General features: G+C 39.4%; 1 protein-coding gene across 15 annotated transcripts in view; it reads right to left on the bottom strand.

Moving 5' to 3' along the window:
- The window catches only part of KLHL2 (kelch like family member 2), a 105,384-nt gene that overhangs the window by 9,722 nt on the left and 72,758 nt on the right, over positions 1 to 22,904 (bottom strand). For 11 of the 15 annotated variants that reach the window (XM_073341540.1, XM_073341541.1, XM_073341539.1 and 8 more), the window contains 7 exons: positions 12,440 to 12,544; positions 10,679 to 10,795; positions 8,888 to 9,037; positions 5,890 to 6,007; positions 5,078 to 5,275; positions 4,211 to 4,312; positions 3,147 to 3,275 (listed from right to left, as the gene is read on the bottom strand). In XM_073341540.1, the coding sequence (XP_073197641.1) occupies positions 3,147 to 3,275; positions 4,211 to 4,312; positions 5,078 to 5,275; positions 5,890 to 6,007; positions 8,888 to 9,037; positions 10,679 to 10,795; positions 12,440 to 12,544 (919 nt within the window). Of the gene's footprint in view, positions 1 to 3,146; positions 3,276 to 4,210; positions 4,313 to 5,077; positions 5,276 to 5,889; positions 6,008 to 8,887; positions 9,038 to 10,678; positions 10,796 to 12,439; positions 12,550 to 22,904 lie in introns of all 15 variants that reach the window. The other 4 variants (XM_073341545.1, XM_073341543.1, XM_073341542.1 and 1 more) reach the window with 2 other exon arrangements.

Genomic DNA, 22,904 nt, shown 5'->3' with positions numbered 1-22,904 from the left:
CACCTCATCTGGGGTGGACGAGGACGACGCCCTCGGGGGCACTGGGTCGTCTTGACCCTCTGGCTCATGGGAGTCGCCCTGAGTGGTGACACCTTGAGCAGCACAGGGGATAACGGTGGTGCCCAGCACCAACCTGGACGTCCGTGTCCTGCCCATGGGGAGACTCCTGGGTTGCCGAGGTGGCTGAAGGAGGGATCCAAACCTCCGAGGCCACGGACAGGGATCTGGAGCCCAACCCCTGGGCTTGGTGGTAGGCCCATGGTGTTCAAAAGGGCCACTGGGCTGGCCCCTGCCACTGTGGGGGCCAGGACATCACAGGCACCGTTTGCCCTTCATCCTGCCTCAGACCGTGCCAGCTAGCCTAGAGACATAGGAGTCCACCTCTGACTCCGAAGAATAGCTGAATCTCTGTGACCACGGTGGTGCGGATTGAGGCAGTGCTGGGGAATGGTGCCATGGAGAGGGTGATCAAGACTGTGCTGTCATGGCGATCAAGTCCCTGGCAGCTTAACATGTGTCCGGTGTGGACAGAAGGCCTATGTCCTCCTCCAGGTCCTCCTGCAGTGGGGAGTCCACCAGGACCAGACTCGACGGACCTCCCTGCAAGGCTGAAGTCGACAGTGCCAGTATAGATGGGGCCGAGGCTGAGTGTCCCAACGTGGGACTCACCCCACTGGTGCCTGCTTGCTCCACTATTTTAGTGGGGAAGCGCCCTGTCTGCTCTTTTCTTTTTGTGCGGCACCGACCAATGGGAGTGGTGCCTTGCACTGGCATTGGAGCCGGTCTTCGGTGCTGGGGAATGGTGGTGCCACCGAGATTCCTTAACCGAGCCTTTTCTCTGTGCTGAAGCCTCCAACACCAAGGCCGGTGCACTGTGCACCGAAGTACCGAGCATGGGGTAAGATGTCGCCTGGGCTCTCTGGGGATGAAGGGCCAACTCCATCAAGAGGAGCTTCAGCCAAAAGTCCCACTCCTTTATAGTTCTGGGCTTGAAGCCCCTGCAGATCTTGCACCTGTTGGACTGGTGTGCCTCTCCCAGACACTTCAGACAGTAGTCATGGGGGTCTCCACTTTGTATGGGCTTCAGGCAGGATCCTCATGGCTTGAAACCCAAAGGCCAAGACAAGCCCCAGTCCCCAGCGGGAGCAAAGGGTAGTGTGGGGGGAAACCCCCAATTAAAACCTAACTACTAACACTAATACTAACTAAAACTTTTAAAGCTATTTACCGAAAAACGGATAACAGTCCACTATGAAATTGCTTGCTCAATGCAAGAGAGAGAGAAAGCTGCTCCAACGACTGTCACTGGCGATAAGAAGGAACTGAAGAGGCGGCGGGTCGGCAGGGACCCATATACACTGCCATGAGGGCGCCACTCCAGGGGTTCCAGAGCTGATCCGACGGGTACCGCTAGGGGAAAAACCTTCCGATGACTGTGCACATGGCGCACCCACACTTGGAATCGACATGAGCAATCACTCAAAGAAGTAGTTTAATTAGTAGTATTTTATGAGATACTAAAATGTTTTACTAAAAATCCACATATGACATATTCCTTGATGCACTAATTTTGTAATTTTAGGTAAAAATGTAATCAAATACTTTAAGCAAGTTTTATGATATAAACAAATCAAATTCTTGGTTTTTTTAGCTAGAATTACAAAATAGGTCTCCGAAGGGAACTCTGTAGATGAAATATTTGGATTTTAGTAAATGTTTTAATACAGTGTCATGAATTACTACTCAAAAATAATTCATTTGGATTGGATTTAAGTACTGCTACATTGATTAGAAACTTGATAGAGTTCAATAAATAAAGATAGAATAAATTATAGAAGGCAAGGTATAATATTGGAGAAGTGGTAGAAAATTTATTGGGGTGCACCTAGGAATCCAAGTTCCATTAGGTCTTATTTACAGCAATGTTTCTTTTGATCATACGGAAAAGGAGAAAGAAGCACATTAATGCAACTCCTGCTGGATACTAAATTGGATATGCCTAGAAACACTATGGAAGACATCCAGAGTATAAAGGGGCCTGAAGAGGCTAGAAACATGGGCAGAAAAATACTCAAATTAAATTTGATTTGGAAAAGACCACGTGAAAACATCTGGAGCAATAAACTACTATTCAATGAGTTGGAAAAACCTAGAATACCAAAAGAGAGAGATGACAATGATCAGCAAACTTGGCTTGAGTTCCCAATATAACAGCCCCAAAATGGCATTAGTATCATCTCAACAAACAAGAAGTAGATGTCACTCTGGCATTTTGACTTATATTTAAAAAACAAAAACACACACATACGTCTTGGCGAGATTACACTTAGATTATTGTTTTAGATTCTGGGCACTTCAATACTAGAAAGAAAAAACTGAAGGGAGTTCAAAGAAGGATACAAGAGATTTACTTCTGAAGAAAGATTAAAAGAGAGAAATGTGTACAGCCTGACTAAATGACAGGGGATGGCAGCACATGACAGCCAGACATATTTGAAGGGTATAAACAACAGGTAATGAGGGGGTTATTCAAGATGAAACAAAGGTTGTATAAGTAGAAGTAATGGGATTAAACTAAGGAATGGAAACTTAAGGACAAATATAAGGAGAACACTTCCTAACAGCGAGATCACTTAGACTGCAGAACAAGTTTTCCAAAGGAGGTGGTGGAAGCCCAATCACTTTGCACAGTTTAAGTTAGACTGAAATCCCTATTAGAGAAAGCAATCCTACACTAAGAAAGGGATGACCTAGATGACATAGGCCTCTCTTATCTGATTTCTGTGATTTGATGAGCTGCTTAATGGAGTTTAGTTGGAAATGTAAAAGCACTGGATGTGACGTTCCATGTATATTACTCTGTATGATAATACCAAGAAGCCTAAAAAGTCTAGTAGGTAAATGCGAAAAAGTACTAAAACAAGGGGGTAGAAAACCCCTGCATATTTAACATTTAACCCTACTGTATGGGACAGTTTTGCATTTGTAACCTGCAGTGCTTTTGTCAACTCCACCATACAATAAAAGTAAATATTCTGAAGTGTCCTATTAGGGTCAGCCTGTATTTTATATTTTAAGGAATAACGGTGTTTCTGTGGTTGCAATATAATAATTTGCTTTCATTTGGTTAATTCTTGTTCACTCACCTGCTCCACTCCGTCTAGTGCTCATTTCTGCCACATAGGTCCACTCATTTGTACTAGAATTATAGCATTCCACCGTACTAAGGCACTGACGTGACGCCCCATCATAGCCACCTACAGCATACAGAATACCTAGAAAGGCAATCACCAAGCCCCCCGCCCCACAGTATACACAGATTAATTTAAGTATTTTAATACACACACAGGTACGTAGACTCTGATGTGCTATATATAGGAAAGCAGGCAAAACATCAATTCAGTGACACCTTCTACTGTTGTTTTTCGCAGTCCAATTTAGAGTGGTTATGGGGGAGGTCCTACATAAACACAATTAGCCTGAAGTATTCGTCTCTGGTCCCTGTTATTTTAAGCGGATATGATATTCTAATTCATATTCTAATATAGCAGAATACATATATTTTGTTTTAAATAAAATAAACCATAAACAAAGCAGTTTCTACTAAAAGTTGTGCCAGTGATAGTGGATGGCTATAATCATCTACATGTTTCTTAAAGGCCATTTAAGATGGGGTAATAAACTAATCTCCTAGTCTAATGACCAAAATATTTCCTATTCTCAGGTGGCTTTTAAAAAGCAATTATAACAGTTTTGCACTGTCCACACGAGCTGAATAACAATGTTCACAGAGGAGTTTTGAAAAAATATAAACAAAGTTTAAAGTCTGCTCCGCAATGTGGCAGAAAATAGCATAAATAGTTGTGGTAACCTTTTCCCTACTTGCAGACATCAAGTTTTCCTCTACTTTGTCACTGACTGAATGTGCCACTAATCTATCCTTTTAGTTGAGAATGTCCCATTCCCTACCTTGATTTTTGAACACGAGCAGAGAGAAAAGGCAGAAACTTTCAGAACTGTACTTGTCTTATTCTCAGTTAATAACAAGGACATTTGGATGTTTGCAATTAGTACTAGACTGCTTTGCAAAAACCTTCCAGTCTATATATTTATTGTACATGTAGTATTTGACTGAGAAAAAAAATCTTACAAATGTACAGACAGCGACATAGACAGACAACTAACATTATCGGATGACCTAAAAACTTACCTCCAACAACACCTACACCAACACTACTCCTTCTTGTGTTCATGGGAGCTACATGAAACCATTCATTAGTCTTCATATTATAAGCTTCTACGGATGATAAACCTGTTAAAACAGAACAAAATCTGTGATTGACATCTTCACAGTATCCAGTCTTTAGAAATTCTCCGTGCTAAGATTTGCAGTCAGATTTTTTTCTAAGAACAATTAATGGCTATACATGTGGCCTGGGAAGTATCATTTGGATAGCCCACAACATACTGTGATGTTTGGATAAGGGATGGTGAATAAAGTCTTTGTAGGGAGTCAGAAAAATTTCTCCCTTTCTTTTTTTAAATGATGAGCTATTTGGTACAGCCTTCTGCTCACCAACACATTCATGTACATACACACACGTGCACATCGCATGTGTGCACACGCACACACACACACACATACTTCAGACACCACTAAGAGTTAGGAATAAGTGTGCATATTTGCATTACAGAAAACACACAGAAAATCTGTTCTACACGCACACAGGAAGGGGGCTCCTAGGCTCATATCTTTCATGAGGGAGTTGTCAGAGGACTGTAATAGGACAGTGAGAAGGAATTTGGCTCTGCAGTGGCTCAGATGCTGTTTAGTCCTTTGGACCTGCACTCTAGCAAGTGGGAGTACGGATCATTGCTCCCACTCAGTACACAGTTTGTGCTAGGACCAGCACCTCCCAGGGAATGTTCAACTACCCAAAGGCTACTTGGCTTTCCTGGTCTTTTTCATTTCAAATGCCAGGAACAATATCAAGATGCATAAGAAGATCTGACAGGATTATTTCAATAGTAGCTAAAACTGTAATAACCAACACAGTAGTATTTAAAGATAAAATACCTGTACTCCCATCAAATCCTCCTACAGCATACAAGAGTCCATTTAATACAGCAGCTCCCAAGGTGCTTCTCCTATCTTGCATATTAGCAACACTGGTCCATTGGTCCTTCACTGGATCATAGGAATCTACTGTGCGAACTCTTAAAGAGCCGTTGAAACCACCGACAGCAAAAACTAGTCCACCCATATACACCATGCCTTGAAAAAACAAGAGTTTACTTTCCCTTACCACTGACTTTCTTTTGTACTGTTCTCAGCACATCAGTGTTTAATAAGTAACAATTTATAATATAGATTGCATTACATTACCAGGTTTTTAGTGACACTTTATTCAGTTTAAGCATTAAATTTTACATGACATTAATGCAAAAATGTTCTGCAGGCTGGATTTATCTCTGCTTACAGCTCCTCAGGTGTATTACATTAAATGCCATTTTAAACAACAATATTTTTACATAATGGTTCTCTCCATATTCTTTAAACATAAAATTGTAGTATCTGAACATCTCATACACATTAATGGATTTATCCTCAGTATCATTGCAAGTTCTATTTTACAGATTGGGAACTAAAGCACAAAGAGACAAAGACCAAATTTTCAAACTTGGATGATCTAAAGTTAGGCATTTAAATCCATATTTAAAAAGTAATTTAAGTAAGTGGCCTGAATTTTAGAGGCGATGAGCACTTGCAGCTCCCATTGAAATCTATACTCAGCACTTCTCAGGGCATGTAGAATAAGTGGTAAAGAAAGAATAAGCATGGTTTTGAATATTGCTGTAGACAGAGCAGTTAGGCTATACATCACATACCTGCTCTACATCTTCTGGAAGGCAATTCAGCCACCTGATGCCAGCGCTCTTCTTTAAAGTCATAGCATTCCACGCTACGGATGGCCTTTGGTGCTTGTCCTCCAACCACCATCATCAACTGCAAGGGAATCAACAATATTTACTGCTTATTTGCACATATGGGAATATTTGAAAGGCTTTAAAGTGCTAAAGAAAAACATTTCTATGTACAGCCCATAATCAAAAGATATTTCAGCCAAATATATGCCTAATATCTTACAAGTTAAGAAAAAATAAAAAGACTTCTGAAACATGGAATTTGTGATCTTTCCAGCAAAGGCAGTATTTGAGGCAAGAAGACAGAAAGGAATTCTGGCCTTGTTATACATGCTGTATGGGAAAGATTCAGATTGCCCTGGCCACACAGGAATAAAGATTTGATGTAATGGATGTAGTTTAATTAGGCCACAAATTTAGTCACTTAATATATCTGGAAATAAATCATACAGTGCAGGTCGTCATTCTTTCCTTAATAATTTCCACCTATTTTGGAGGTCTGCCGTCAGCTTTCCAAGCTGGTTCCAAACTTATTGCTGGGACCTTGCCATGCTCCCCTCATATGAAGGTTAAGAGAGGGTGGGGGGTGGAAAAAGGTGGAGTTGTTTCCCCACTATACCAGGCATTAGGAGCCACAATCTCCCTTTTCCCAGTTTCCTTAGGTGATGCCTTCCTCTAAATCCACTTCCAACTCCTGATTATCAGTGAATAAAAACATAAGAACGGCCACAGTGGGTCAGACCAAATGTCCATCTAGCCCAGTATCCTGTCTTCCAACAGTGGCAATGCCAGGTGCCCCAGAGGGAATGAACAGAACAGGTACATCAAGTGATCCATCCCCTGTTGCCCATTCTCAGCTTCTGATAAACGGAGGCTAGGGATACCATCCCTGCCAATCCTGGCTAATAGCCATTGATGGATCTATCCTCCATGAATGTATCTAGTTCTTTTTTGAACCCTGTTCAGAGCCCCTCTGTTACAAATCCTGCACAGGACACCTGCCACACTGCTATCTACTACGTTGCAACATCCTGACCTCACCTTACCTACCACCCCTCCAGGTCCCTGACATGCTGCAGGGAAGGTGACAAAAATCCACCCCGCGTTGGCCAATCTGGCAGTGAGGGCAAAATTCCTTACCAATCCCAAAAGAAAAAAGGTTACTAGTGCAATGCCACCAGCAGATCATAAAAATCTGGTTAGACTCTGATTCCAGGGGTGGGAGGGTGAATGATGTGGATTGGTGACTGATGGGAGAGCTCCTTCCAGAGTGCACGGAGTATAAATATCTCCCCTCCGTCCACTGCACATGGTGGGTCAGTGCTAAACAGGCAAATGGGAGGTGAGGGGGTCAAGGTAGTAATAAAGACAATCATAAATACGTGGTTATAATGGTCAGAGTAGACACAGTGCAATAAATGATGCCTGTAATCTAGCCTCAAATTAGAGACTGTTTATAATTTTGGGGTTTAAATTTCTATATAGTTTTAAATTTCTACTGAAATTAAGTACCAGTTTACTGGTAAGTATTTATTTAAAATAAAGGAAAACTCCTATTTTGAATATAGCTCCTAATGTCTACATAGACTCAAATTTCTGGTCGGTTTCTCTCTCATGAGCAGCACAGGACTGATAACCAGGAGTACTCATATTAATGTTGAAACAAAAGATTGACCAAAATATCTAGAAACTTTACTTCATAGCATAATTTTACTAAGAATTCTGCTGTCCAAAATTTGTATCTGTTTAAACAAATAATATTGAAAAGAAGAAAGAGCATGTAAATATCGATTATCATAACACTCAGCGTTACCTACTTAGAAGAAGAGAATGTAATGCTGTTTAAAAAAATCATCCCAAAGTCTTTCAAGATTTTCAGGATAAGATTCTAATGTCAGACATTCAGCATGGTGTTTTACATATTTTTATTACTCTGCTACTTTACTAGTGCAACTAATTAGTAAAGTGCATTGTGCAGGTTTAAAGGAGTCCAGAGATGGGTGACAAAAATTATTACACATGACAAGACTTCAATAATCAAGAGAATTTGAAAACATTTGGACTGTTTAATTTGGAGAAGACATAAATAAGAGTCAACATAGTGGAGGTATGTTAAATAAATAATGAATGATAAAGAATGTGAATTAGGCATGCCTATTTACTTTTTCTTGTAGTACAAAAAGAGGCCATTCAATTAAATTCAAAGTCAAAAAAATTGAAACTGAAGAAAGCTGCAGGAAGCTCAGGATAAAGATACTCTGGGAACTTTTGGGGGCTGATTCTGCCCTCAAGTGTGAGAGCCCAGCTCCTAGAATCTAGATGAAGTCAGTGAGGATTGTGAATGTGCACCTGAGAGCAGAATCTAGCCTTTGATTTGGTGCTCTTGCTAGTTGTAAAGCTTCACTGAATATGCAAAAGTCAGAGGAATGGCATTGACATCCAGCTCCTATTCTGCCACTGCTGAGTTGGAATAACAGTACTGTGATAAAACTTCTTCTGTATTTTGGTGAAAGAGAAGAGGAGCTTAGGTATTTAACAAATATTGTTAGTTGAAAACAAATTAGATTATTTAAAATACTCCAGAATTAGACACGATCACATAATTTTATCCAGGCTTACATTCCCCGTCCCCACTGCAGACCCATAACTTTGGTTCCTATGATGCTACGGCAGCACCATAACTTCTGTGGGCTCAAAATGGTACAGTTCTACAACATATTTTCCTTAAAGAGCCAAAACACAGACATTTATGAGTTTTATACTCCATAAAACGTTTCTGTCAGTCAGTTTAGGATCTAAGCTCTTACCATGTTGCACCCTTCTCAATGGTGAACAATTCTAGTAGGAAGACTGTCTAATGGAGAACCCCAATTAAAGCCCTATCCAGCGTTACACTTTCATCCCAGACTTTAGACAAAACTGAATATGAAGAAGGCAGCTAGTTAGAAGTTAGAGATCTTACCTTTGGAAGGCTTACAGGTGTTCTCAGTCTGGTTCGAGTACTTTTCATCAATGCTCGTTGCTCAGTTGGCAGTAAGTGATACTTCATAGCTTCAATGAGGTAATCTTTACACGCACTGCTGTTCTTTACCAGCGTCTCCTCTTCAACCCTCTGTGCATTAATGAAAGTTTGACATGGTCACAGAATTTTAAAGTGAAACACAAATCATAATTCGAACTGAAATAAACCTACATTACAGGCAAAAAAATAAAGCACTGAATTAGTAGATCATACCCCAGTCAGTGAAACGCTAGAAACACCATGATGTTGATATGCCAAGTTCCTAGGGAAAAAATTGGAGAATACAGACCCTTCTAATTATTAAATGGAAGATATAATTTTAGGCAATGGCAAGTGTTTTTAGTCATTTTCCTGATGGTCAAGCAGATTTCTAGCTTTTCTAAATCACAATATAAGAGGCTCAGTTAAAATGAACTATTTGAACAAGAGGATCCCATTAAACAGAAACTCAACACAGAAATATAGCAAGAAACAGAGTGAAGAAATGTAGACCACCAAAGGTTATATTTCCAACATAAACAACTTTTAGTTGACCAAGATGCCAATTATCTGCGATAAGCATTCTGACACTAATCAGACCTTATGTTCAAAGTGATAACCGTACAAAATTGGCAAAACTGTAGTATATCTAAACTACATAAAATAGACTTCCTTTGACACTGAATTCTACATATTTAAAAATGATAGAACATTAGCTACCATGTACTAAAACATAAACATTAACTTTTAACCATTAAAATCATGAAAAGAATCACTAACAAAAAATGTGCTATATAAGGGATTATATTACAAAAGGAAGCCCAAATCTAAAGTCGGATTAATAATCACTGATTTACAATATGTATTAAATAATCACTGATTTACAATATGTATTAAGGAAACATTCATTCACTTTGGATGGGCTATTACCAGCAGGAGAGTGAGTTTGTGTGTGGGGGGGCGGAGGGTGAGAAAACCTGGATTTGTGCTGGAAATGGCCCAACTTAATGATCACTTTACATAAGCTATTACCAGCAGGAGAGTGAGTTTGTGTGTGTATGGCGGTGGGGGGGTGAGAAAACCTGGATTTGTGCTGGAAATGGCTCACCTTGATTATCATTCACATTGTAGGGAGAGTGGTCACTTTTGATAAGCTATTACCAGCAGGAGAGTGAGTTTGTGTGTGTGGTTTTTGGAGGGGGGTGAGGGAGTGAGAGAACCTGGATTTGTGCTGGAAATGACCCACCTTGATTATCATACACATTGTGAAGAGAGTGGTCACTTTGGATGGGCTATTACCAGCAGGAGAGTGAGTTTGTGGGGGGGGGGGGGGCGGAGGGTGAGAAAACCTGGATTTGTGCTAGAAATGGCCCAACTTGATGATCACTTTAGATAAGCTATTACCAGCAGGACAGTGGGGTGGGAGGGGGTATTGTTTCATGGTCTCTGTGTGTATATAATGTCTACTGCAGTTTCCATGGTATGCATCCGATGAAGTGAGCTGTAGCTCACGAAAGCTCATGCTCAAATAAATTGGTTAGTCTCTAAGGTGCCACAAGTACTCCTTTTCTTTTTGCAAAGACAGACTAACACGGCTGTTACTCTGAAACCATTCATTTGAAACTATTTGTATAGCATTACAATTAGACTAAAACACAATTAAGTTACTCTGATGTAAATTAGGCTGCTGACAGACAGGATCATACACAGTGTGTGTAAATTCTTGCTAGAATTCTTCTGGTTTTTGCTTACCTGAACTAAATATTCTCGGGAAAGCAAAGGCAGCCGAACATGTTCCATCAAACGTGCCATTAGCTCCTGCCTCACATCTTTGTCATGGTTTACCCATGCTATCACTGCTTCAAAAACCTTGCAGAAAACAAATACATGCCATGAGTCCCACCTGTTTTACAAATTCATCAGTATGAAAGTACAAGTGTGCCCCCAAAGCCAATTTTCACTTGGACTAAAGTTTCTGAAGCATAAAAATAGGAGGCCACATAAATTGGCCACTCCAATCCTTTCAACATATATAATATCCCCCTTGGGTATGTGTGAGCCAATTTCTTTTTGAATACATATGCTACTGGTTCCTCAGTGAGAACTCCCAGTGGATTAGGACATCGTCAAATTACTCTCACTATTATGAAAGCTGTCAACAAATCTAATCTGAACTTTTCCCATAGGAACTAATTTAATTAGTGCTGTAAACTCAATAAAAGCCTGCATCTAAGTAACCGTCTTTCCCCACCCTGCTTTTTCTTAAGGTCCTGAAGTCCAGAACTATCATCCATAACTAATTCCCCTGCATCTTTGCTGGTGTCACCACACTAGACTCTCACTAAAGTCTATAACCAACCAACTAGGGCAAGGCAAGTGTGATTTCTCTCCCACTGCACAATACTTCACTGTTGCTATAAAATCAGCGAATTAAAACTTTGTGTCTTTCTAGAGACAGACATTTATATAGTAAAGTCAAGCACTTCTGTGTGGGAGAGAACTAGACTTTCACGATACTATGGGAATAGCAACATGGCATTAGTTCTAAGATGAACTGTGCCTCCTATGCTCACAAGGGCTTTAAAATGCTTTTTAGTTTATATAAAGCATGTGTGGCCATACATCTTGTGTTCAAATATGCTTATATGTGTTAAGTGCGCCTGAACAGGGAGATTCAGACTCCTCTTGGAACAGATTTTATGGGATGGCCACAGCTCTCCTGACAGAGATAAGCACATTTTTAATGGGAAAAAAACATTGTATGTACATGTTCAAAATGAAAATATTTGTAAATTAAATTAGTTAGGTATTTGTTAAGGGCCAAGTATTGGTCCCATTGAAATTAGTGGGAGTTCTGCCTTTGACTCCAATGGAACCAGACCTAGTTGCAGGGGGAAATCTAAAGATACCTTAAAGCTGTTTTGGTCATACACAGCTATCTAGCAATCTCTTTTGCAGTCCTTCCTCACTTTTTTTTTTTTTTTTTTTTTTTTTTTTAATTTGGGACGCTTCTCTCTTAAATCTGAAGACCAATCTAGTGTGACAGCTGTCCACTTTGGTACCTCTTACATTAAAGGAATCAGGTATATAAAGACGCTTCAAAAACGCCATTCTGCACAGCTAAATTAAAGCAAATCCCAATTTATTGTATGTCCCCATGTTAGCCAATCACTATGTACACATTCCTGCATTAATAGCACACATGTATTAATTGGTTTACCCCAAACTTTTAGGGTAAAAGCTTTTAGTTTTTAACTGAGAGTCACTGGTTAAATGCATTCTTAGAATCCTTAAGAGTTCAAATCTGTCAAGGGATTAATTTAAAGGTTTAACACCTTGACAGCATTTCTGTAAAACTTCCTTAAGTGCAGAGAACACTGTGTGTGTCTACACAGTTGAACCATTTTACTGAGGGATTAACAAAAAAATCAATCCAAAAAATTATGTAAAATCTGGGAAGAATGGACACTTTTTTTTTCCATCCGAAAGGAAGAAAGGATAGATGTATCTTACCTTCTCCTCTGACGCAATTGTAAGTTTGTCACTGGATATTAAACTGCACACCTGTTCTACGCCAAGGTTGAGGAATTCTTCACTAAGTATGACATCAGAAAAATGCTGTTCTGTTTAGAAAAAAGTTCTCTTTAACATACACCACTGAGCGTAGTTTATAAGCAGCAATAAAACAATAACATGAAAAGCAAGATTGATTTAGCATAGCATACATGGTTACGTCTATAAACAATACCTTATTTTACAATATTCTCTAGCACCTCAAGTTTTGATCATTGCCTTCACACAAGCAGAGCAGGCAATTGTTATATACATTTTCAAAGAGGCAGAAGTTATTTTTAAAGTTAAATTTAAAAGTTTCATAAAAATAACTTCTCACGTTTTGCAGTAATGATACTAAAAACTTGCATTAGAAGTAATTTTCATAGTGATTAAACAGATTTTTTTCACTTTAAGATATTCTTTGAAAGTCAAATTAGCACACCACTTGCCTATAGGGAATGCCTTATTTTAAGATCCCTTGTTCATATTTTACTAGTTTTATTTTGGAAGGTGTACACCAGTGCTTCAAATACAACATGAATATGCCTTTATATATTGTTTGGATATAGCCTTAGAGCCTGTAGTACAATCCTCAACATAAACAGTTATTTTACCCAGTCAGCATTTTAGAAGTTCATCCCAGTGATCTGCATTTGAAGTGCACTTCAGCAAGCATAAATAATTGAAATACTTTACACTTCTCTATTACCTTTCAGAGCATCTCTAGACTCTTAAAAACATTAAATTAAGCATCACAGCAACCCCGGGAGCAAATCTTATAACCATTTTACAGATTGTGAACTGAGGCACAAAGAAGGTAAGTGACTTGAGCAAGGTCTACAGTAAATCAGTGGCAGAGCCAGACATTTTATTATTTGTAATAGAAGCCTGCCTCTCACTTTAACAATTACAGCATGTTACATCTAAAAGCCTTCAGTTTAAGGGAGTACTTGACTGATGCTGGTTTATTCAGTCTCACTCTGGTCATAACCGTCACCTCTGGGTCTGAAATGACATGCATGGACTGCTTAAGCAGATGCAGCCTAAGCTGTGTTTCCCTGGAGCTGTAAATCCTGGGAGAGAAAGTTTGGTACACAGAGCACTCATCCAGGATGTAGAACTTTCCTAAGCAGAAGAGGCAACAGCTGTGTCCCTCCTGTTTACACCCTGAGGGTTTGGCCTCTGCCATGAGGTGTGGCGGTTGGTACTAAGTGCCTGTCCCTCTGTATGGGTTGGGGGCTCAGATTTTTTTAAAATATCCTTTAGAGCAAAGAAGTGTGAAGATGGAATTCTTCACCAAATGGGTTGAAAGAACTGGTTTAGAGTCTCTGAAGAGACTAGCAGAAGCAACATCGTTGCTTATAAATAGGCATAAAAGGTAGCCTCATGGTTATTAACTGGGATTTTTTTCTCATCACCTATGCCTAACAGACAAGAGACAGTTTGATGTTAGGAATTTAAAAATTCGCTTTGAAGTGACAGAAAGTAAAAAGACCAGCCAGGAGTAGACGAAACAGATTAAAACCAAAGTTGTATTTTTTAAAGCCTTTTCCAGTATTATACGATATACTACTTCAAGCATGACAAACATCTTTATCTGTGGTAGTGTAAGACCAAGAGTTATAAAGAATACTGAAGATTTCTAGGGTGAGAAGCCTGATTTTTCAGTAAAGCACATACATAGGTCTTCAGTAACTCCCTATGCTAAAACCTTTTGATGAATATTTTAACAGATTTTAACAAAAACAAGTGAGCATAAAACATAGGAAATGCCATACTGGATCAAGACATCTAGCCCACTATCGTGTCTCTCTGACTGTGGGAGCACCAGATGCTTCAGAAGAAGGTGCAAGAAACCACACAGTAAGAAGACGTGAGATAATCTCTTCTCTCCCACCCCACCACTCCCCACATTTTATGGTCTCACCTAATCCCAATGGTTAGAGACTTGTTTAAATCCAGCAGCATGCGATTTTACTTCCTTTCTATGCTCTTTAGCATTGGATAGTCTTGTTATAGTTAGAGTTATCATCAATAACAGCATCCAATCCCTCTTGGAATCTTCCTAAATTCTTTACCTCAATGACATACTGGGGCAATGAGTTCTGCAATCTAATTACAAGTTGAGTAAAAAGTATTATCTTTCATCATTTCTGAATTTGCCATCTCTCCATTTCATTGAATGTCCCCTAGTTCTTGTGATATGAGACAAGGAGAATAGAGATTCCTGATCTACCTTCTCTATACCATTCATTATTTTATATACTTTTTTCATGTCTCCTTTTATTCTTCCCCTAAGGTAATCAATCCTAGTATTCTCAGTGTCTCATTGTACCAGTCTTTCCATTCCCCTTATCATTCTCATCACCCTTCTCTGAACCTCCTCTAATTCTGCAATAGATTTCTGAGATGGGATGATCACATGAACACATTACTCCAGACGGGGCAGTAAAATTAATTTATATAACAACATTAAAATGTTCTCTCTGTTATTCTCCATCCTTTTCTATATGTAGCCTAACACGGTTTGCTTTCTTGACTACACCTGTACTTTGAGCAGAGGTCTTAGTTGAGGTGCCCAAAACGATGCCCAGGTCCCTTTCCTGAGTTGATACAGTTAATTTAGAGTTCTGTAAGGTGTATGAGTATTGAAATGTGCTACACACACGCACAACCAGTAAATAAGATGAACCAAAATAATTGCATGAGTTACCCTGTATGAACAATATCTGTCATTTAAAGCAGTAAGCATGACAAGGCTATTTGAAACAGATCCTTTGCTTGCAAAATATCTTGTTTGGATTTAAGTAGATATTTCAGTGAAAGTTTCTGCTCCCAAGAAAATCTAACCTGCAAATCCATGAGTAGGGTCAAAAACGAACGGATAGCTTTACCCTCTAAGTAAAATAAGGGCATGGAAGAATTACCCACCTCTTCTGTTCTCTTTTTTAAGCCATGTAGGGACATGCACAAAGTTTACAGAACCTTAAGACTTCCTAGAGAATGAAAAGGGTTGGCAAAATGGAATGAACTGAGGCATAAGCCAGTCGTGGAGATGCACATAAAAGTGGTAGGCAAGAAGCACTGGCATTTCAAGGGAAAGGAAGGAAGCAGAACAGGGGAAGTGACTATCCTTAAATTAATCTAATCCAGTGGTTCTCAAGCCACAGCTCAATCAGCATACAGCTGAGGCCCACTGACATTCTCAGGGCCATATAGGTATCATTGGATGTGGCCCACATAACACATCATGGGCCGCATATGCGGCCCACAATGGTAACTAGGTTGAGAACCACTGATCTAATCCAATCCTTAAAGAAAGTTTAGGTACAGAAAACCTGGTTTATCCTTCCCTAATAAAACCAATCAAGATATTTAATCATGCAATTCAAGTACCCAATTTATTCTATAATCAATAGTAAACAATCAATGATGTAAACAACTTTTTAACAAGTTATTTGCAGTTATGCCATACCATAGATTTACTGACTACTTTACAGAATAGGAAGAGACATGTTCCTTGCTCAAAAGAGATTGCAATCAGAACAAAAGATAAGATACACAGGATGAGAACTCAGGAAATGTTATCTATGAGAAAAATCAATGTAGGAAGGAACCTCAAGGAAAGAAACAGATTTTAGAAAGCAAAAAGAAAGCAGGTGTTTGAAGAAGTGGAAGACTCTTTAAGCAAAGGGGTTGGCATGCAGTTAGGCACAAAATAAAGCATAAAACTAAAAATGAGCAGATGAAAGGCACAGCAAAGAAAGGAGAAATGAGAACAAACAACCCACAAGATAGTCAATAGCTACACAGATTCGGGATCTTGAGTGCTACTGGTAGCAGAGAAAACGTATGAACCTGCAGCCTGATGCACTAGCGAGAAAGGAGAACTTCAGCACAGAAGGTGGATGTCTGAGTAAATTCGAGTTACCAAAAAAGGCTAAGCTATTATCTACTGCCTCTTTAGAGTTAGATGGTTACCAAGGAGATCTTGTTTAACTGTTTGATACATATCCTGTTAGCAGAAGCCAAGTGAAATTGCAGCTAAATGAATTATTGTAATGAGAAACCAAAATAGGGAAGAACACAGTAACTGAACGGGATCACCTTTAATAGCTCATCAACAATAATTTATTTAAAGATGGTACAGTGTTGAAGATGGAATACATAACTGCCTTCATACAGTATGTAATGCTTAAGAAACCTCTTGTGTACTGCTACAACCAAATAGTCTGTATGCTTCACATTAACTAACGGAACAACAAGAGGGACAGCAGAATCTTAATTTGAAATGAAGCAAACAAGTATTTCCAACCCCATCCAGTAAAAAGTAATGATCCGTACCCCAAAAATGTGATTGGATTAAAATTTGTGATTTAAAAAAATATTAAAGGTTGGGGTCTTTTGATTTGCCTTCTGGCTTTCGAGCCTTTAGGGTTCACATTTTCAAGCTTCTCTCCACAACCATGAGGGCTAGAAAAGCACCCCTCCCTTCCCTCCCCAACATAAAAGTTGAAGTTCTCATGTGAGCACATAACTTCAGGATCTGGGGCTTTTTAAACACCAAATATCACAAAACAGGCAATGCAGCTGCAAGAGTTGGCAACACTAATGGCCCTAATCTTACTTCAAAGTGATATTCTACACTTCTTGTACCATTGCTGCATGAAACCACAACTTGGCTGTGTTTTGGTTTTACCTCTTTCACGGTAAGGTTTACCTCAATCTTCTACTCTTCCAGGTTTCAGAGTAACAGCCGTGTTAGTCTGTATTCGCAAAAAGAAAAGGAGTACTTGTGGCACCTTAGAGACTAACCAATTTATTTGAGCATGAGCTTTCGTGAGCTACAGCTCACTTCATCGGATGCATGCCGTGGAAACTGCAGCAGGCTTTATTTATACACAGAGAATATGAAAAAATACCTCCTCCCACCCCACTGTCCTGCTGGAGGAGGTATTTTTTCATATTCTCTGTGTATAAATAAAGCCTGCTGCAGTTTCCACGGCATGCATCCGATGAAGTGAGCTGTAGCTCACGAAAGCTCATGCTCAAATAAATTGGTTAGTCTCTAAGGTGCCACAAGTACTCCTTTTCTTTCTACTCTTCCAGGTTTCCCAGAAATTCCTGGTTCTAGATAGAGTGGCAGATAGAAATGGCCAGAAATTTTCCAATGGAATGTTGTTTCATCTGAAAATGCTGATTTGCTGACACTGAAATGCTCCATAGAGATGTGTTGATTTCAATGAATTTCCATTCAAAAACTGCTCTAGTTTCCTGCCAGCTTCCCCAGCTCTCTGAGCTGCCTAGGAGCCAGCTGGCTCAGGAGCTGCAGGAACCTCGGCTCCCAAGTTCCCAGCTCCTCAGCAACCTGCTTGGTGGACTGCCACAGAGCCTGGGCTCCAGCTCCCTGTCAGCTATCAGGCAGAATTTTGTTCTGAAATTATTAAAATTAAATGTTTAATTTTTTTTAATGAATTTTCTTCAAATTTCTTTTTCTGAGAATTTTGAAATTCAGGGTTTTTATTCCAAATCAGAACAAAAACAAAATCTGAAATACTCTGCAAAATGGAATTGCTGTTCTCCACCCAGGTCTAGTGGCAAGTACTCTGCTGATATTCAAGAGGATAGCTTCCTCTGAAGTATTCCATTGAACTGGGTTTCTTCAAGAGCTGCCTAAGAACCAGGGAAAATTGGAAGCTGATCAGATCCAGAGAGGAACCAAGAGGAAGAGGAAGAACAAGAAACTTCTAACAGAATGGAGAGGGGTAGCAGCTGAATGATTGGGAGTATAGAAGCCAAAGCTGGAGGGAGTGGAGCAGGGAACAAGGATGAGAAAAGAAAAGACAGAGGAACTGAAGCTGCTATGAGACTCCCGCCTCTTCCTCACATCATCTGCTGCAGATATTGCCATTTGCCCTGCATATTCTATATCCAAGGCAGCAAACAGTTGTCCTGTTACTGTACCAGCCAGAAGCCACAGGGAATAATGTCTGACCTCCTGTCCTTAGGAATATGGACATCAGCAATCTCACTTCCCATGAGAAACTGCATATGAAATCTACACAAAAAATAGATTGTGCAACAAATATTTGTATTCATGGATCAATCAAGTATTAATAAATACATTCATTGTAAACATAAGGGCAGACCTTCTTGATTTTGTGGTACTTGAATTTTTTTGCTTATGATTTGACTAACTACTTCTCTGTATGTGTATTTAATGTAGTAAAGATTTACTGAAGTTCTCTTGGATGAAAACTGATTTGCAGAATTTCTGTGGGAAGAGCGGTTTGGAGGTTAACATAGCCCATCTGCTGCTTAGTTTATGAAAATTACTGTCTGTCCCCAAAATTTGTCTCCGTGTGAGATCTGCTGTTCAGGACAACATAGATACATGTTCTACCATTAATAGATTTCAACCATTTATGGCTATTTTATATGATTCTGTAGTTGCGTCTTAAAAATATATCTCAGAAACTGAAGGCATCAAGCTTATTTAAGATTCTGTAGATCTTCAGGAGATGCCACACAAAGGCTCTTCCCCTCACCTCACGATCCAGCAAACTTGTCAGAAGAGGACTCTTCACATGCTAGGACATACTTCAGTTCTTCCAGAAGCACAACCTCTTAAATCACTAATAACAGTTTGCTTTCTATATATTTGCATTAAGAGTTTAAGAGAATGCTATGTTAATGCTTCTCAAACTACGGGGTGTACTCCATGCTTGGGATCCAAAGAATTGATCAGGTGAGCAAGGGCCGACCTCAATTATTCCCCAGAGCCTCAACTGTCATTTAAAAAGAAGTCTCTAGCTGTTATATGAATAAAGAAAACCTTCAAAATGTGAAATGAATATAGCTGCTATTACGGTGTCTCACTGTATTTGCAGAGAACATGAAACAATTGCTGAGAGGGCTGAATTATTAATTTCAATAGGTGCTAACTCAGATGTCAATGATTACAGCTGATATCAAAGTTTAAAATATTTAACTACTCAAAGCACATCGGAAAAAAGATCTACACAAGTGTTGCTGACAGAGCGTGCATATGTGGGTGAGAAGCGTGCTGCACAGAAAATTCAAAAAAAGGATATATTATCCTTTCATATATTTCATACATCCCTCGCCTGCGCCGCTTCCTGCAGCCCCCATTGGCCTGGAACGGCGAATCTCGGCCAGTGGGAGCTGCGATCGGCTGAACCTGTGGACGTTGCAGGTAAACAAACTGTCCTGGCCCACCAGCGGATTTCTGTGACAGGCTGCGTGCCAAAGGTTGCTGATCCCTGATATAGATCATGAATTAAATCAAATGAATCACACTGCTCTTTAGCAATCATTTGGAGTATCAATGGACTCCTTGTACGCATTGGACTCATCTCTTCTAAAATGAAGGCATTGCCAATATCATGGGTAACACCACAGCTTTGATACCTCTGCCTTTTTTCATTTTAATAGAAGACCCTTTTTAAAAAATCCTAGATTTGAAGATTAAGCAGTATCTTCAGTTCTTAGTATCAGTCACAGCAGATGAAGAGCCAAAACATTGGTGAAAGTTAGTCTTTAAAATAATTATCTGGCTGTTAGGCTATTACCATAAAGGTACAAAAAAGTTTAGGTGATAGCCTAGCTGATGGCCACACACTACTTAAGCAATAATGTAATTTACTTGACTTTTTTATGTATAAATAACTGTATTCTGGAATACACTACAAAATCATAGCAACAAGGATAAAAGAAGCATAGCAACAGAAATTACTGCTCAAAATAGAATTAGAAAAATGTTTTTCCTAAAAGGTGTCCTTTAAGTGAAGTGTACCAGATTTTACACAAGAATACTCTATTGAGAAATACATGTTTTCAATTCCATTCAGTAATCATGAAAAGTGGCAGATTGAGAGCACAGGAATCTGAAGTGTTTTGACCTAGAGAATTGGTACAAGATAGTATAGCACATTCTGTGACAGTACAAGTTTCTCACATTGCCCTTCCAATCCACTTCATCCCTAACCTGGAATGACCACTCTCTTGGTGAGAAAATCATTCAGTCTGAATAGCCATTCACTCCTTGATCAACACTGAAAGTGCTAGCTAGCTTCAGGAGAACATCTATTGAAAGCTCCCATCAGATACATTCTTTGATTAGCCAATAGGGCTGTTGAAGTATTTTCTTTATAAAAGAGTGATGAGTTGTTTCCACAGTATTACTCCCTAGCCCAGTGATGGTTATGAGAGTCTGAGTAGGAATATATTCTGGATCTCCAGCATGGCTGTGACCAACTAACGGTCAGATTCTCTACTGGACAGAAAATTTTGGTGCAACAGATGTTAACTCCAAGTGGTTTATACCTAGGTCAGCTATTTTAAAAGATGCCTCACCATACAAGTCATTGTGCGAATAAAGCAATTTCCTGGGGGTGCCACTCAATTTTAGTCTTTTCAACCTCATATCTCCTCTGCATTAGATCAGGCAGTGAAAAAAACACTTAACCTTAATGTCTATAGTTGTATTATGTTATAAACCATGATAACTGTTAAGCAAGAAATAGGATAAGGAGCTTGATATTTCCCACGACAGTAAAGCTGCTGTGTGATAGCAGTGTCATTGAACTATTTTATTTTTAATCTGGATAATGGCTCCATTTTCTCTTAGGTGGTTTAAAGAAAGGAATATTAGAAATGCAGAATAATCAAAGGGCATAAGATGAAGAAGTGCATTAGTCATTTCACTGCTATCAATGCAGAGTATTTTCAGGCTCATAAAAATAATAGTATAAAATTTAAGTGAACTTTCATTTGTTGATACCAAACATTTGAATTTTTATCAGTGTTTATTCTAATGAGCAATGAGAATAAGAATTAAACTACTACAATGCACAGTTCAGCCACAAATACTCAATAGTTAACATCGTGGGCATTTCTGTGTATGGTTAAACATTTTTCTGGCAGTTAAACAATTAGCAAGTTTTTTTGAAATGGCAAAGGCCTGGACTACTTGAACTCATTGACACTGACCAGATTGTATATGAAATAGATCATCACTTCACTCTGCCTCCCTATCTAATGCCATTCCCTGCTCCCTTAAAAAAGCAACCACAAAGACTGTGATTTCTGTAAGGGTGGAAGAATAGGCTGTTGGATCATATTAAAGAAGTTCTGTATTAAAATCACAAATGAGTTTGATTCCCCATAGTTTAAATTCCAGGGTACTACTAATTAAGAGGTCTCTTGGTTTTTGGTACTGTTTCTCTCCCTCTATGTGTGAAACTTGCAAGCTGCTAATTGTGTTAGTACATTCTAAGGCAGAGTCTGTTCTCAAAGCAATTCTTTGTAACAACTACTCCTCACAGAGAGAGAGAGACTCAAAGCAATACTCTGTAACAACAGAAACAGCATCCAGAGACTCCCCGCCCTTTTGTTGTATTCATCTCGCTTTGTTAACAATTGTGATTAAAATAGAGATAGAGGATGTATGTGGTTGGATGCTTGGTGTGGATAATAACTGAATGATCAGGGAGGTGCCAGCCTAAGAATCCAGTGTCCATCGGCTGAAGAAGGCGTCAAGTGGAAATAACCAGAGGACCCCCCGGAGGGCAGACTGGAATCCACCCAACAGCCTCAAGGATGGGAGAACCAAAGAACAAGATAACATCTGGCAGCACGGAGCCATCAGGAATGTGCTATCTGCTGATTGATTCAGCAACAGCATGATGAAGCAATTCCCATAGACTGGCATAGGAAGAAATTCCTATAAAAATGGACTCTAGAAAGTGAGAACTTTGGGGTCTGATTCTGCAAACCAACTTTCAAGAGCATCAGATGTGCATCTGACAAGGCCCTGCTCCCTCCTCATGTCCAGGCCACCTGGTCAGTGGCTTGGCATGAGCAACTCTAAGGCTGATAACTATGATAAATAACCTTGCAGAAACTGTGTGTGTGTGTGTGTGTGTGTGTGTATGAATGAATGAATGTGTGAATAAATATGAGATTGAATGGAATGTTATAGCTATAACTAACTGCTTACTATGATTCTTTCTGTATCACTGTAAATGTGGTATTTTGCCTTTTTCCCTTTAATAAGATCCTGCTGGTTCTTATTTTATTGGTATAACAAGACAGCATCTTTCAGGATGGCAAAATAGCTCTATAAATTGTTTTTGTGAAACACAAAAACAAGATCAGTGCACTTGTTCTTCATTTTATTCTAAATTCTAAGACTTTGACTTCCACAGTTAGCCCATCATAAAAAGAGAACTGAGGATGGACCCAAGGATACTGCTAAGCTTGTGTCTCCCTATGCCAAAACACTATAGTATCCATGTAAGGAACAAAATTAGTGTGGGAACACCCAAGAAATTCTTACAGAACTTGATTATAGAAGACTAATTTTTGAACCACTTGTCATTTTAACAGATTAGTCCTTTAG

The sequence above is a fragment of the Lepidochelys kempii genome, chromosome 4 (assembly GCF_965140265.1).
Source record: "Lepidochelys kempii isolate rLepKem1 chromosome 4, rLepKem1.hap2, whole genome shotgun sequence".
Lineage (NCBI taxonomy): Eukaryota > Metazoa > Chordata > Testudines > Cheloniidae > Lepidochelys > Lepidochelys kempii.
This window is presented reverse-complemented; position numbering and strand designations above follow the sequence as displayed.